This window comes from Eubalaena glacialis, chromosome 20 (assembly GCF_028564815.1).
Source record: "Eubalaena glacialis isolate mEubGla1 chromosome 20, mEubGla1.1.hap2.+ XY, whole genome shotgun sequence".
Taxonomy (NCBI): Eukaryota; Metazoa; Chordata; class Mammalia; order Artiodactyla; family Balaenidae; genus Eubalaena; species Eubalaena glacialis.
Window position 1 is genome coordinate 10,941,985 of NC_083735.1, and position 16,687 is coordinate 10,958,671.

The 16,687-nt window shown below is 52.6% G+C and overlaps 1 protein-coding gene across 3 annotated transcripts in view; it reads right to left on the bottom strand.

Moving 5' to 3' along the window:
- Positions 1–10,843: 10,843 nt before the first annotated feature.
- ARHGEF10 (Rho guanine nucleotide exchange factor 10) overlaps positions 10,844–16,687 on the bottom strand; it is an 85,107-nt gene continuing 79,263 nt past the window's right edge. For all 3 annotated transcript variants that reach the window (XM_061177631.1, XM_061177630.1, XM_061177629.1), the window contains 2 exons: positions 14,926–15,048; positions 10,844–12,540 (listed from right to left, as the gene is read on the bottom strand). In XM_061177631.1, coding sequence (XP_061033614.1) covers positions 12,029–12,540; positions 14,926–15,048 — 635 coding nt within the window. In that variant the 3' untranslated portion in view covers positions 10,844–12,028. The remainder of the gene's footprint in view (positions 12,541–14,925; positions 15,049–16,687) is intronic.

Here is a 16,687-nt window from a genome sequence, read left to right on the forward strand (position 1 = left end):
GTATAAAAATGTCAAGAAGAAGGATTAGCTATCTTAAATATTTTTTAAAAACATCCATTTCAAGAGTATTTCAAGAAAACTATTTTACTGTTTAAATCCTCCGCAGCTCAGGGAGAGCCTGCTCGTGCACGGTAGACTTGAAGCGTGCAAACATATCGCCACGCAAAACTGTGCCCAAAAAATAGAACCGGAGCTCATGGAATCATCCTGGGCGTGGTGGTTTACAGGCCCCTGAATGCAGAGTCCGGGGACCCAGGTTCCAGGTTCGGGGGACTCTGAACCACATTTGGAAGCTGCCTGGAGCAGTGGAGAGAGCAAGCCTTTGGAACTCGGCCGGCTGGATTTCCAACACCAATTTCACCACTCCAAGTCCTGTGCATTTTGGACAAGACATTGGGCCCACTGTCCTTCTGTGTAAAGTGGGGGTGTGGCTGCCCTCCCCACGGGACAGACCAAGATGATGGGCACGATGCACTTCGTGCCTCGGGTCTTAATCTTGGGGGAGCACCACTCAACTTGTCGCTTCTGTCACCACCCCCCTGGGTGATCTCCAGCAAATATTTTTACCTCCCCAGTTGTGTGCTCCCCCACAGAGTTTGCATCGTGCGCACAAAGGGGATGGCTGATAAGTCGCAGCTGCTTGTTCTGAGCCCCGTTAGGACCCTGGATGGTGTTTTCCTACGTGTGCTAGTGCCAGATAACAGATCATTTCCCCAAAGTTTTAACAGCTCATAAGAGTTCATGCACCACCCCACTCAGCCTTCCAAAAGGAAAAAAAAAAAGCAATTAAATTCCAGTAGCTGTCAGGAATTGATCCAACTGCTACAAAGCACTTTGAGTCTCTTGGCATGAAAAATTAATTAGAATATCTGTGTGTTGTTGTGGAAACCGCATTCCCTGGTTCATTCTATCCATTTTGTACAAAAGGAAAGCCTTCTTCCCCCCAGTGTCCCCCTATATTCACCCAAGCCCAGCCTGACTACTCTCTTCAGCTCTGATGAACTCTGGGTGCGTCTGCATCCTTTCGTAAGCTACTCCTGAAATATTGGAAGCTCTTTTTCTCATGTCTGAGTGTTTCCAAGTATCTTACAAGCCAGTGCCTGAGAACCCTGTGCTCAGAACAGAGGATGCTGCCCAGCTCTCTGGAACATCACTGACTCCTGACTGTTAACGGTGCACATAGATGGGACCGTGCACCGGTCGTGTCAGTGCAAACATTTCGTATCATACACAGTCCCTGGTCCAAGCTAATGCCTTAGTTATCCTGATTGGAACAGGACAACAGAGGCCTGTCTCTTTAGCCTCCTGCAACGGCCAGCACTGTGATGGGGCGAAGTCATCCTCAGTCACTGCCGAATCAGTGATCAAGTGATGCCTCGTTGGGCTGAGCGCCGCTCTCTATCGCGCTGTACCGCGGTCTGCGTAGTCAGGCGGTCCTGCACGCACTTTTCCTCAGCAGACTGCAAGCTGCCAGGAGGCGACAAATTCTCGTCAATGAGCCAATGTTACCATCATTAAATGGCCAATAAGTTTATTAGTATCGATCCTAGTAAATCTTCTTTTGGAAAAGAAACAAAAATTTGATAGTTATTTTAAAGTATTTTCAAGGTATGCATTTATAACGTTAGAACAAGTTATCTGCAATTAAATATGACTTCACAGTAGTCTCTATATAGTGTATCTATAGGTAAGTGTAGGCAGAGTTCTGCAAAATACTAGGTGTAGACCCCCCCACGCACACGCAGGACCCCAGGAGGAGGGTCCTCCTCCCATTTGACAGCTGAGGAGATTTAACTCTCAAAGGGTGTAATGTAACTCTTCCATTTTTTTTTTTTACACACACACACACACACACACACCCCGAGTCCCGCTCTAACTCTTCCATTTTGTGTGAGGTGGAGCAGGAATTCTCGCCCAACCCCAAAGCCCTTGCTTATATTCACAGTGAAACACTGTCCTGCCCAATGAATGAATGACTCCGCACTTCAGAGAGCAAATCCAGAAGGCTTATGAGCGCAGGAACCCTACTCCTTGTACCAGGAATCCGCGTGTCAACAATAAAATTGGTGTCCCAGGGCATCCTGTTGCTTCCTTTCACCACACTGACTTCTGCCCCGAACCCAAAGACGCTTTGTGCTGTGAGTTAAAGGTGAACCTGCAAGCTTACACTGCCCTTGCGGGGAGGGGTGCTGCTTATGCATCTTGAGAGGAGTCTTGCCCTAGATGTCATTCGGCTCAAGATTCCTACTTCAGACTGTGAGCCTGGAGGAAGTTTCCACACAGGGATGTCATGATGCTTGCCCGTAACTCTAGTAGGAGACAGAGTTGGACAAAAGATGCTCCGGCCGAAGGGCCAGCACAGCCTGCAAACCTGGTGCTGATGCTGGTGGGGCTGGAGGACCCCAGGACACGGGCCGTTGCTGTTATGCAACCGGGGGGGGGGTCCCCAGAACCGGGGTAGGTCTTGTCGTCAAATAAGTCTGTTCTCAATCACATTGCTGTCACCTAGTAAGGAATATGAGTGATGGCTTTGATGACCCGCAAGGTTACACAGGACAGAAATGCAAATCGGAAGGTATGCGCTGTGTTACTGAGCGCCCCGCTGATAATACAGTGACTGCAAAACAGTTTTAATTTTTCAAGTCATCTTTACATAGTAAAGGCCTAACTAGTAAATCCTTCAAAGTATAAACTAAATAAGCACCGCTACCTGATAGTACATTCTGGTTAACCCCAATTTAAAGGTTCTTACACGTGAACTGTTTCCCTCTCCCCCCCAAAAAATAATGTTGGAGTCCTAACCCCCAGGACCTCAGAACGTGATCTTATTTGCAGATGGGGACTTTATGAAGGGAGCCAAGTTAAAATGAGGTCCTTACGGTGGGTCCCGATTCAATAGGACCAGTGTTCTTATAAAAAGAGGAGATTCAGGCACACAACAGACACATGCAGAGGGAAGCCGTGTGAAGCCTAAGACAGATCTGAGTGGTGTGGCCACAACCAAGGGATCAGGGACACCAAGGATGCCAGCGAACGCCAGCCCCTGGAAGAGGCAGGCAGGACCCTCCCCTAGACCTTTAGAGAGAGCGTGGCCCTGTGACACCTTGACCTCAGACTTCTGCTCCAGGCTGGGAGAGGATACATTTCTGTTGTCTTAGCCCCTGTTTGGGGTCCTTTGTTCCAGCAGCCTTGGGAAACTAATACAGAGCTTTTGTGTCTTCTCTATATAAGCACTGCTTTTCAAACTGTCTGTTGTAATGAATCAGTTATTTTTTTCCTGTTTTCAATCTATTATAGACTGACCTTTCCAAAATACAGTAAAAATGAATTGCTAGAAAAAGAAAATTTCTTAAATGACATGCAAAATGCAAAGCCATGTTCTTAGTGTTCAGTTAGACACACAATCATTCTGTCCAACTGCTGTACACGTTTCCACACACTGCTTTCAGTTTTCGTCCTGGCAGGGGGTCGGCAAACGGGCAGTGGGCCACATGCCACCTCAGCAGCCCAGCTCCAAGGACGCCTGGTGATGGTGAGCGGGCAATTGTCCCTGGGAAGCTGATGCTCTTTCACGTCCCTGCTAAGACCACAGCACACAGGGTGGGTATTTCCCTGTCTTCCCAAACAATGTCTTATTGTGGAATTAAGCAATGCACCTGTGAAAAATTAGCTGGGGGTTGGCGGTTAAAATGTTTGAAAATGGGCTCTAAACTACTTCCAATAAATCTATGTGGAAATCTAACAGCCGGCCAGGCGGGCCTCTCTCTCCTGCTGATCTGGGATTCAAATGGGCGCCAGGAAAACACTTTTGAGAAACCGCTAACATCAAACTGGTAGGGCCTCTCTCTTTGAAACCCCCAGGCCTTCTTCCAGGAGGTGGGGAAGCCCTTGATGTGTTTACAAGAGTGCTGGACACGGATTAGTTGCTGTTTCCCTCGGCCCCCAGCTTCTGCTCTCAGCCTCCTGGGAAGCAGGCTGGCAGCTCTGGGGGGGGAGGATGGGCTCCCCCCACCGGGGACAGCTGCGGGCGCCAGGAGTGTGTCCCAGCAGCCACTTCCCCTCTGCCACCCCACCTCCACCCAGTTGTTTGTTCTGCAGCAGGAGGTCCAGGCGGCAGAGAGAAGGGAGGGCCGGCTGGGCTGGGGCTCCCTCAGACCTCAGAGCCCACGGCCCATCTCCTGCTGTGTCTCCCCCCTACCCGGGGGTCCTGTGGCCTCGAGGCCTGAGGCTACAAGGATAGAGGACTCGGTTGGTGGGAGGGGATGCGGGATGGCTCCTCTCCTCACCATTCTGGATAAACAGATAAAGGCCACCCTTTCCTGCCGCCCCGAAGGTGACAGTGCCACCCAGCCTGGCCTGTTCTTCCTGGAAACCACCCGTAATCCTGTACGCGCCTCTGCTCGCTTCCAGCAAGGCCCTGTCAGGTGCTTTCGAAGCCATCAGATAAACTCCTTGTTTGTTTATCTGAACTTTCAACACAGAAAAGAGGCTTAATCTCGGGGCGGGGGGGGGGGGGGGCGGCCTCGCCCTCATCCCCACCCCGTCCTCCACCCCCAGGAAGCATTTCCCAGTCCTCATGGCCCTTCTGCAGTCACCACTTCTCCCAGCGGGACCACCACCCCAGGGCCCAGCTACCCTTCTCCCACCTCTGCTCAAGGCCAGCTCCCTCGGTGAAGCCGCTTCTGGGGGCTTCCCACCCGCTCTGTGCCCACATCTCTGTTCAGAGCTTCACTGCTGCACTGCTGCGCTGGCCCAAAGCTCTCTGGTTCCGGGTCTGTCCCCCCACCAAGGTCTCCTCTGCAAACCCAGCTCCCAGCACACAGGTGCTGCATGGACAACACTTTTTAATCCGTGTTTGTAGCTGCGTATCTACATTACACCCTGTCTTCGTCGGCTCAGGCTGCGGTAAAATACGACTGTTTTTTTTCGTTCCTTCTCACGGTTCTGGCGGCCAGGACCAGGGTCCTGGAGGTCTGGAGGTCTGGACGGCACCCCCTCCCTGTGTCCTCACTCGGCAGGCAGCCAGCACACTCCGGGTGTCCGCCTCTTCCTCTAAGGACACAAATCCCATCACGGGACCCCCCCTCCTCATGACTTCACCACCTTCCTGAGTGCCCCCCTCCTGACACCATCGCACTGGGGTACGGATGGGGGGACACACACAGGCCACAGCTCAGCCTTAGAGAAGAAGATCTGAAGGTCGTACACCATGTAGGACCATCTCTGCCTGAGTATTTTGTTCTCTGTGCTTTTTCTTATCTCCCCCTGAAAGTATGTGGTTTTGCTTTTATCACTGGAGAGAAACAGCAAATGTGCTTATTTCCGACAGGTTTGTTTGGAGAATACGCCCCACGGGAACGCTGCTGAGCGTCCAGCCCCTCGGCTGTCACAGCTCCCCCAATCGGCCCCCAGTCAGCAGGCCTGGCCTTACGCCCCGTCTAGGAACCCCTCCTCCCGTCCTGCTGCCGAGCAAGTCCTCCCCCTGCGCCCGGCTCCTCCTGCCCAAGACAGCAGGCAGCCTGTCCTCAGGCCCCCCAGGAACTGGAGAGAGTCCATGAAAGGACCCACTGGGATCTGACCGGCTCCCCGGGTTTACTGCCCTCGCCCCCCGGGGTCTCCCTGCGGGTGAAACGCAGCAGGCGGGGCTGGGGGGTCGGGAACACCTCCAGTCTCAGGGACCTCAGGCTGCATCCGGGTTCTGGCCTTGTCCTCGGGCACTGGACACGGGCAGGGCCGAGGGGAGCTGTGTGTGCCCGGGGGAGGGGCTGGATGCCCTCGGGGTGCCCTGCTGCCCTGGGGCCCCCACCCCCTCCCTCGCTGCAGAAGGCAGGAGTGTAGGGAGCGTTCCCAAGCCTGGAAAGACCCCGGCCCACGGCCCACGTTAGCAGAGATCAAGTGAGCCGCCCCAGGTGCACCTGTACCCGCAGGTGAAAGCAGCCCCCCATACTCACGCCTCCACCCGGGCCTAAGGAGGACACCTCGGACAACATTTCCTGGTGACAGGCCTCCCTCCACCCTGGCGGGCTTCTGTTCTCAGCAACGGTGCACAATGGGGGCGGGGGCTTCCCCAGACTCTCCGGAGACCGGCCCAATGTGGCCCCGCTGACTGCCCCTACGTGGTGTCTATTCCTATGGAAACGGGACTTTTTCTTTAGTCTACAGGACTGTATGGTTCCCTGTGGCTGCTCAGACAAACTGCCATGAATTCAGTGGCTTCAAACAAGACAAATCTATTCCTTGCAGTTCTGTAGGTTAGAAACCCAACACGGGTCTCATCGGGCTGAAATCAACATGTTGGCGGGGCCAGTTCTGCTTGGAGAGTCTGGGGAGAATCCGTGTCCTTGCTTTTCCAGCATCTAGAGGGGCCTGTAGCACCTCCATCCTTAATCAAACCTTTCTCTGACCTGTTCTGTCATCAGGTCTCCTTCTCTGGCCCCGACCCTCCCACCTCTCTCCTATAAGGACCCCTGTGATGACACAGGACAGCCAGATGGCCCAGGATCAAATTCTCGTCCCAAGATCTGTAATTAGTTGCAGCTGCAAAGTACCTTTTGCCACACAAGGTAACATATTCACAGTAGTGGATGACGAGGATGTGGACACCTTTGGGGCCATCATTCATCCAACACAAGAAGTTACTGAGATGGGGGTTGTTCAAGAAGTAAAGTGAATGGCCCAGCAGGGACAGCACGTCACCCGGGTCGGGGAGAGGCCCCACCTGCCCTGAACGCCCAGCACAGGGCCTGGTCCACTGCACACAAACACCACGTATGTGTTGAAAGGGTGAAAACATCTAAATAAGGGAGAAACTGGTGGGCTCATGAGGATAATCGTGAATTGCAGGACTGCAGGTCCAGAGGAGAACAGTATGAAGAGAAACAGCTGCTACGTATTGATACCGACTGTATGCCAGGCACTGAATGAAGACCCTCCAGCCGTTGTTTCATCTAAATCTCCTGCCAACTTCATAAGGCAGCTCCTACTAACTCTGTGTACAGATGAGAAGACGAAGGTTCTAAGAAGTAACGAGCCCCTGGCTGGACGTATGGTAAACACAGCAGTAAAGCCTGTGCTCTTACCCCTGGTTTGTGTGTCTAGAAAACTAACTGAAATGGAATTCAGACGCAACACAAACTTCACGCACCAGGAAGGTGGCTTCACGTAGTTTCCTGATCATCAGTTTGGACAGTGGGATGGACCTTTCTCCCGGGGGGGGCGGGGATGCAGCACAGAGCGCGGCGGTCGGCATATTCTTTCTGGAAATTCACAGCCCCTGATGTCAACCGTGGACCCTGGGGAGACACGAAGTCTAGGCGGAGGATCCTCGTCTAAACACGTTCTGTGCTTGAGGAATTCAACAGCGCGTCTATCGTGAGTGTGAGTATGTGGGAAGCCAGAGCTCACGTCCGTCGCTTGCGTAAATCTGGATACGCGTACGCTGAACTTGCTTAAAATATCGTATATTAAGGTGTCTCCTGCCAGCACGGGTTTCTCTTTCTCTCTCTTGGCCAAGTATGAATCCATATCTTCTTAAGGCTATAGACTAGCCATTACAGTGAATCTTGCTTAAAGACCAATTTAAGTAAGAGTGTTTGAATGTGGGCTGTTTGCCCCTGTTCACACCTGTTAGTCTGCAGGAAAAGTTCTGTTTCAGGACCTAAACAAGGTATTTTTATACTCAAATTAGAATAACAGTGCTAAAATGAGACAGACCAGTGAGAAGTCAGGGACATCTGAGAACAGAATGGGAATCCTGTATGTTCACATCACAAAAGACACCACACTGTGTGATGTCTGCAACGGGCTGGAAGGAAACAAGGAGGAACCTCCGGGACCTGACCTCAGCCCTGGGGACGTTCGGGGCGTCCTGTGCCCTGCGGGGTGTCTGGCAGCATCCCTGGCCGCTATGCTCTGGATGCCTGTGGCACTCACGCCCGCACAGGTGGTGACCAGACACTGCCCCATGGCCCCCGGGGCAGAGGGCCAGTTCACCCCGATTGAGAACCACTGAACTGAAGACAGAACAGGAATCCCATACGCTAGCACCAAAAAAGAAAAGCAATTATTTTTGATGAGCAGAAGAAGATAAAGGTAACTCCCCCATTACTTACAGACTGGAGCGTCACACGCGCTGTCCCCTTCCTCACCTGGCGCAGGTGTCCGGCCCTGACAACTCACCTGCGGACGCCGGGGAAGAAGGCTTCCTGGCTGCATCTCAGAGTCTTGCACCATCCCTTCCCGGGGCTCCGCTGGCTCTGTGTCTGAGGAGGCCCCCCAGCGCAGCAGGGCAGGCCCCCACCACCTAGGTCTCGGCTTTGCTGCCCCCAGCCTGCTGCCCACGCTCCACACACGCTCTGGCTTTGCCGTCAGGCAGCAGACAGCATCCCGGACACTCAGGAAGGTCATCCCCTAAAAGGCAGCCCTACATCCTTGGCTGTACACGCCAGACAAGGTGGTCTATGTGACCCCGACTTACCAAGACCCTCTGGATGCAGGTGGACGCAACCGGGTTCGGAATTTCCAGGAGGCAAGCCGCGCTAACGGGTGCTCGATTATCGCAGCAAGTGGCAGGAAACACTGAGGGAAGAGCTCCTGGATCCCCGATTTCCGTGGGCGGCTTTTCTGAGGTCTGTGCTCCCAGCCCTTGGTCTGCCTGCTCCGTGCCCTGGCTGGGCTCCAGGCAGCCGGTCACACAGTCCTGGCCACGCCCCAGCCTCCCAGCAGAGGCTCCAGCCCTTGTCTCCCTCCTTCCTCCTCTGTGAGTCCAGCCCTGTCATCCAAGATCTGGTAACTTCAGGGAAGGACGCGGGCCTACTCCAGTCCCTCTGCTGGCATCTCCTGCAGCCTCGGTGCACCCGCCAACTGGCCTCCCCGCTGCCCGGCCCAGCCCGCTGGCCCTTCTCCGAGCCGGTGTCCATCTGTGGGAGGACGTGAGCACAGCGGTCCCGGTCCCACGTCTGTGAGGCTGCAATGAGCTGCCCTGGACCCCGCACTGCAGGGGGGCCCGGGGGACAGGCGAAGCTCCAGGGTCACAGCCTTCCATTTACAGGTGACAAAACGGAAGTTTCTGCCCTGACTCGGCCCCTGTCTACCTCGGAACCAGGACTCGGCCTGTTCTTACCAGAACCGGGCAGAAGTGTCGCCAGATATGGGCCCGGAAGGCGAAGGAGGCACCAGGAATCCGCCTGGAAGGACCAGGATGGCATTTCCCCCATTAAGATGCTGCAGAAATGTGCCTTCATCCCCCAGAAGCTGTCAGGCAGCAAAGAGCTCACTAACCCGCTTTGCAAGGGTTAATTCTTTCAGACTCTGAGGGCGGCCCTGCCAGCCCAACAAACGCACCGCTGGGGCCTCGGGAGGGGGGCACAGGGGTGTGTGCGCCCGCCTGCAGGGTGGCGGAGGGGATGAAGGGAGAATAGGTTTCTGAGCCGGAGCAGGAAGCGCCCTGGGCCTGGATTAGAACTGACACACGGGTAAGGAAACCTCCAGAAGAGCACCACGCAATCATCTACTCATTTTTTCTTCCACATTCACTCAGGTTTTTTTTAAAAGAAAATAAGTGAAGTGGCTGCAATCTCCACACACTGCTTCCCTCAGGAGCCGTGACTTGGCATCTGATGGCGGTTCTATGTCAACGCAGAGCTCCCGCTACTTTGAAAGCTTTATGCCTGAAAAATATCCAGTTTTATGAAATGCTTTCATGCATGTATAAATCTAAAAGCCACCAAAAAAGTGTGCAGTCGCTAGGGCTTAAATTATGTCCATTTGACAGGTGAGAAAACTGTGGCTATAAATTATCCCTCTGTCCCCAGGATCTAGAACATTTTTATCAAATTCAATATATGAAAATATTTACAGAAAAAGATACTTTGGGACGTGATTTAGAAAATCAAATCAGATGATTCCACTTGCAAAGAATCCCATTTCCTGCAGCTTGTCAGAGAGAGAAGCAGTTACACGCACTAATTCAGGGAGTCCTCCAGCCCAGCATGAATTCTGTTCAGGCCCGGAGTCCTGTCACCGGAAAGAGACCGTCTGGAAGGAAACCTCCTCTCCGGGCTCCAGGGTCCGGACTCCTGCTCTGAGCACTGCAGGTTCAAAAGGCACGGCGTCCCTCCGCCGGCTGGAACCAGGGCCTCTCAGCAGGGCAGGGTCCCGGAGTGACTGCTCACATTTTAATTAAAAGATGGGAATAGAATAAAGTGATATTGAAAGCTTCACCACATAGCTGGAAAGTAAAACCTGGTAAAGTGACAGATGGGCGTGAGCGACAGCAAGGCTTTCCTAAATACGTCACCAATATTACAATGTAAGTGGAAACCTCGGCTGGCACCATTTTTATTTTTTACTTATTTATCCCGTAAGAAAAGGTGGTAGTCGTAAGTTGAGTTTTTTGAGGTACTGATGAAGACCAAACAGTCTTTGAGCATCAAGGTTTAAGTAAAAGGCATATCCAAGTACTTCTGTTTCATGTGGACACTGAAAACACGGAGAAACTGTATATTTTTAATCAGTGCAAACGGTATGGAGCTGACTTTAGATACTTCTCTTTATATTTTATATTAAACTAATTCAACTCATGATGTCACTCAAAATAAAAACTGGCAAGTACACGCGCCTCTAGAGAGTTTCTCAGCACTGACTTGGAATTCAAAGCACTCTTTTACACGTACATTGTGTCCGTCTCTGGAATCCACACGTAAACTCCCAAACCAGCACGTGGGGATGCCACATTGGAAAGGACCACCTGACCGTCCCTCGAACCTAACTGCCCCTTTGCGTTTTACAGGAAAAAAGGCAACTCACAATATTGTATTTTTAAATAAAAAGACTTTATTCATGAAATAAGATAGCAGCTAATAGTTTAAGGAAGCCTGGGGGAGATATTTCTTTCACATGGGGGCACATATGCACCTTGGAAAATATTTGGCAAAGTCATAAAATTAGCATTTTTAATCACCTGTAAAGTGCTGAGACATTAATCTCGGGTGGACTTGCATTGTTTTAGCCATCCAGTAAGTAGAACATTGATAGATAACTACACGTGGAGCACAGCGAACTCACGGATCACTCGTGCACGACGCCCGCAGAAGGGGCCCTAAGTGCCAGTCTGCCGACCAAGGGCCACCTTTCCTGTGTCCTGTGTCCGCCGCCAGCACCGGCGCCCACCCTGACCGGCACCGTGCGTCCTTCAGGACATGCATTCAAAGCTAGAAGCGTTCCTGGTCGACAGATGCAAACACAGCAGGAAAGGATGGACCAAGCAAGACACCTTCTACGTCTCCTGAGACACTAAAACACACACATGTCCAACGTGGATATTTTGGCATTGACGCTTGAGTCTAAATGTTGATAGGCATTGAGGATTTTGGTTCAAAGCAAACATTATTTGTGAAATGTTACAGATAACATAGTGACTAAAACTTTGTTAATTTTTTTAATAGAAAAATGCGATATAAAAATACTACTTTGTTAAAAATATACAGTACACGCATTATACCACTTTGGAAAACTCAGTTCAACTCAGAAAGCATATAACACCACCCGGCCTGGTATGTGTCACCTGGCTTTCTTCATTGTGACAAACTCTATTCTGGAGTTAAAAGATATACAATATAAATAAAAGTAGTGAATCTGAATCAAGTACAATTACTTTAAGAATTGTTAATAAACCCCCCCACCAGTGAATATGCTGTATTTCCCCGTGAGTTCTGAGTCTGCGAGTTCTCTAGGTGACAGGCTACGAGAACAGGTCTGCAGCGTCCCGTGTTTATTAAGGACCACGGGGGTCAGGGGTGGAGCATCCTCCCGGGACCCCCACCCACTCAAATGCGGCGTCCACCCCGCTTCCTCATGCGCGTCCACACGGGGCTCCCCTGCGTGGGGTGGAGGGAGACGCCCCCTTGACAATATTGCACTTTTCGGCCCCGAAACGGTGGGCGATTCATCCCCAGCCAGCGCAGATGCGGCGGGACCGCTCGGGGTGTGTGACTCGGCCGAAAGGCCACCCCCGGATCTCGGCCTGGGCTCACACGTTCAGCAGGGGAATCTGCCAGACCATGACGGACGAGGCCAGCTCCTCTGGCCGCTGCTGCCTGGCCTTCCTGCTCACCCGCCGGTGGCCCTGTCCCCCACAGGCCACCAGCACGGAGCTGGCCTTGGCCTTCCTGGCCCGCCGCCCTCGGCCGGGGGAGCTGCAGGGGAGCCGCGGGGGGTCCTGGACGAAGCCCTCCTCTGAGCGGGGCCCCAGGGAGCCCGAGCCCTGGGAAGGCGTCGGGGACCCAGAAGTGGAGGAGACGTCGCTGGCCTGGGCGAGGGAGCCCAGCGAAGCCCCCAGCCAGATGGCGTCGGGGCCGCTGCGGCTCGGGCAGGGCCCGGGCCCCTCACCGGGGAGCGCGTCCCTGTGGTCTTCATCCTGGGGGTCGGCACCGGGGGGCGGGCTGTCCCTGGGCTTGTCTCTGTCTGCCTTGGGGGCGGCTGTGGCCACGACCAGGAACTTGACGGGCCCGTTGTGGGCGTGGTAGGAGACCAGGCCTCGTCCTGAAAGGGCACAGCGCTCAGCAGGGCCCCGCACGCCGGGCAGGGCCCCGGGCACCCCCCGTCCACACGGCAAAACCCCGCACTCGACAGCCCAGAGTGAGAACAGCTTCCAGACCACGTGCTCATGGATTTCTAGCGAAGTCCAAGAATGCTCTCAAAACCATGGTCTAAAATACAACCGTGGTCTTCGTCAGTGGTATCTCAGTTCTGGTGCTTGCATTGTACTTTTAAAGTGATAAAGTAGCTATTTTCCTGTTCTCTGTATAAATGCCTTCTCGCCTGCTCTAAGATAATATATTTAGGAAAAGTTTTCCTAAATCTTGGTTTTAAAAACTTAAATGCCTGAAATATGTCAATTTTAGGAATAAGATGCCTAAACTATAAGTAGCTTCCTGCCATTTTTCATTTCAAAAAGATTCTGTGGTTTAGAATAATTTAGTCCTATGGTATTGACTAAACTGGGGGCTTTTCAGTTCAAGGGTGACGTGAACTGAATTTTAAAAGAAGCACCAGAAACTCCCTGTAGGTCTTTTTATGAAATGCAGACTCCCCCCATAACACTGAGACTCCAAGGGCCAGGCGGGAATGGGATGTCCATTTTTAAGCGCCTCGCGGGTGAGGTGACAGAAATGGGGGGTAGATGCCCTTTTCACCAAATGCTTTGAGGCTGAAACAGGGCCCTAGCGCCTCCCTCCCACTCTGGCCGAAGCAGAGGACGTTACAGGATTCCTCAGCTGGGCGAGGTGACTTCCTCAATGAGCTGAAGGACAAGTCAAGAGGGATGGGGATGCCCAGACACCGGGCATGGAGGTGTGATCGGACGCAACAGCCCAGGGGAACATCCCAGCATCACCGGGTGAACCTGAACGTGAGTGTTTCCTACACACCTGCGGTCCCCTCCCGGACACACAGCCAGAGGAACCCGAGTCCCTGTGAGAAGGGGTGGCCAGAGGAACCCCCCCAGAGGCATAGCACGTAACACACAGAACAGGAAACAACTAAATATCCACTGTACGTCACATGGGGAACAAAGCCACGCTACACAGCAGTGACACGCATGAGCTACAGTCACATGACCAACAAGGATGCGCCTCAGAAATAATGTGGAAAGAAAGCCGTCGGAGAGGAATACATACGCTACGACACAATTATAGAAAATGCTAAAATGGCACAATTAAAGACTTCTTTTTTGAAAAAGGTACAAATTAGCAAAACTATGGAGAAAAACCAATGGAACGGTGACGTGAGACCCTGCAGGAGAACGGTTATGTTCGGTTGTCGGGGAGGAGCGTCCCCAGCTGTAACGTGAAGGGCTTCTGACTCCTGAGCCTTTACCACTCAAACTGCCCGTAGACATCATGTACAGCTTCTGCATGTATCACAGGCAGGTCATAACGAAGACAGCAGTTAAGAAATGAATAAACCAAGTTGGAATTCCATGATCCTAACAGGTGGATCATGCCAAAATAGTAATTTATCTAAAGCACAGACCTATTTGCAGTAGACCCGTGAAAGCTTGTTGAGGGAAGGAAGCTGCAGTCAGAGTGAAATATTCCAGTGTTGACAGTAGGAAGAAACTATAGACAGAGATCTTTATTAACGTTACGATGAGTTTCCTACACATCTTTTTCTCTGAGAGTTATTACATAATCGACATAAAATTTTAAGATCTTGGTTTTACTTAACTTACAGAATTAACATTTCTCTGTATCATTCCAAGCTCTCTGCAAACATCATTTTCACTGGCTGTGTTACGTTCTAAAATGGCAACGTGACCACTGTCTTAAGCGTCTCCCTACTCCTAATTTTGGACCTTTAGGCTGTTTCTCGTTCTTTCTGCATCATGGTTTATTCCTAGATTTGGCTGCTTCACGAGACAGACTCCTGAATTGGAAACCCTGACTCCTGACGCAAAAGCATCAAGTACTAAACACCAAAGTGCTTTCCAAAAAGGCTGTGCCCATTTGAACTCCCCGCAACACTGCAAAACAGCACAACTGAGCTTCCTCAGATGCTGGCCTCCTTCTTTGCAAAACATAAAAAGCATCCATTTTCACTGAGCAAAACTGTGTAGAATGATCAAAGCCAACAGGTGGCAAAAAAGGTAATGTGACAACACGTCTTGGGGACAAGGGTCTCCCTGGACCACTGACGTCAGAAACAGGAAGACAAAAGTATGACCTGATGATTCAAATGAATAGACATAGTCTTTACAGCAGGAAAGAAAGGAAGGAAGAAAGGAAGGGACCAAGGGAGAGAGAAAACCACCTAAGTAACTTACACTGTTTAAGCAAAGACACAGCTGACCACAGACCCATGGGCTTGACGAGAGTACAGTACAGGACAGAGGCCTGGAAGACGCAGGCACTCGGGGGGTGTACTCACCGGTCACCTTGGGGATCCCCTGCAGACGAGGGACGGGCAGGGCCACCACGACGCCCAGGCTGGTGCCGACCATCAGCAGGCCGTGGCAGACGAGCAGGCTGGTCACAGACAGCCGCTGGTGTCCTGGGGGACAGGAGAAGCTTGTCCCCTGCAGTCTGGCCTCTGCAGCCCACACGCTGGGGCAGGGGCCCCGGGAACTGCCCGGAAACCCTACAGACCCGCCAGAATGCTCCCCGGAGCCCTAGCCACACACTGCGACTCCTTCAGCCGGACGAGCAAGAGAGAGATCTGGGGGGCGTCCTGGCTGCACCCCGGCAGAGCACGGCCACGGCCTCAGGACATCTGCACGGTGCTCTGAGCACCGCTGGGGCGGCACTTCCAGAGTCGATCACACACCCCCGCCCCGAACCGTCCATGTAAATCATCCACTTCCAGGCAGAGCTGCACACACACACGTACACACACGCGCACACACGCACATGTCAGACGGCAGCCCTGTGTGAGCAAGAGCCCACCTAGGCAGGTAAGAAGAGACCTCACAGGTAGGACGGGCTCCCAGTGCAGCCCGCGCTCAGCATCACAGGGGAGAGACGCAAGCGACCATCCAAGGTTCCGTCGGAAGGAGACCACTCACGGCCTCAGTGGGAAAGTCCGGGAAACGCGGATACAAAACACTGGAGTCCAAGGGCTTTGGAGCTTCTGGCTGTTTGCTCTGCTTTGTTTTGCTTTGCAGTCGAGGCTCTGAGGCCCAGAGAGGTGGGTCAGCCTGACAAGGTTAGGTAGTGGAGCGAAAGGTGCGTGTCTCCCCGTGACTCTCGTCTCAGACACTGAGTCTGGGCCCCGCGCATCCCACCCTTGCCCTGACCCTGCCCACAGCTCCACCACCTTCAACAGGGGCTTTAAGCCCCTCCTGGCATCTCTGCTCAGCACTGAAGCTTGAGAGCAGAGAGGGGTCATGCGGGCTGCTCCCAGGAAGGAATGGAGGGCACTTCAAAACAGGTGGATTCTTCCGCTCTCTAGAAATGAGTCATTTTCAGTATCTCTGCGTTTGACCTAAGTTCATCTTAGATAAAAATCATGAAAACAAATGGTCTAAACACCAAAGCCAAAGGCAGGTCACCGTGTCCACTGAAGTTATTTTATGATTATTTAGGGGATGGAGCACTGAAACCAAACCAAGACAACAGCTACAAAAACTAAAGATCTGGTTTTACCTCTAAATACAGGCATATTTTTTGAAGAAAAGCTAATGTATTAAGTTCCCAGGAATCCAAATGCGTGCCCATGGGAGCAGCTGGGGCTTTAGAGACGCCTGGGACCTGCGTGTCTGTCTACACCTGGGCCGGGAGCTGTCATTTCCAAACGCCAGGGAGAACTGCAGAAGCCATTTAGAAACACGGCTCTGGGCACAGCTCACAACGGTTGCTATCCAGGGGCAGGTGGTCCCATCGTGGGGCAGCCCTTCGGAGGGGAGCTCCGTGGACCAGGGAACGTCCCGGGACACATGGGTGCGCCTTCCAGAGCAGAAGCCTCACTTGATGCCACGTGACCTAAAGATTCCCCACAGCTACGCTCGAGACAGAAAGCAAACCCGCAAAGCTGAGACCCTCCTCTCTGACCCTCCTGGAACCTTTGGTGGAAGCAGTTGGTGGAGGCGACTTTTGGAACTGGCTCACTGCTCTGTGTTTTGTTCTGTTCCAGTGAAGTACGGCCTCCGCCACTGCCGTAGTACACAGGGGCAGCAGGTTACCTCCCATCTGGA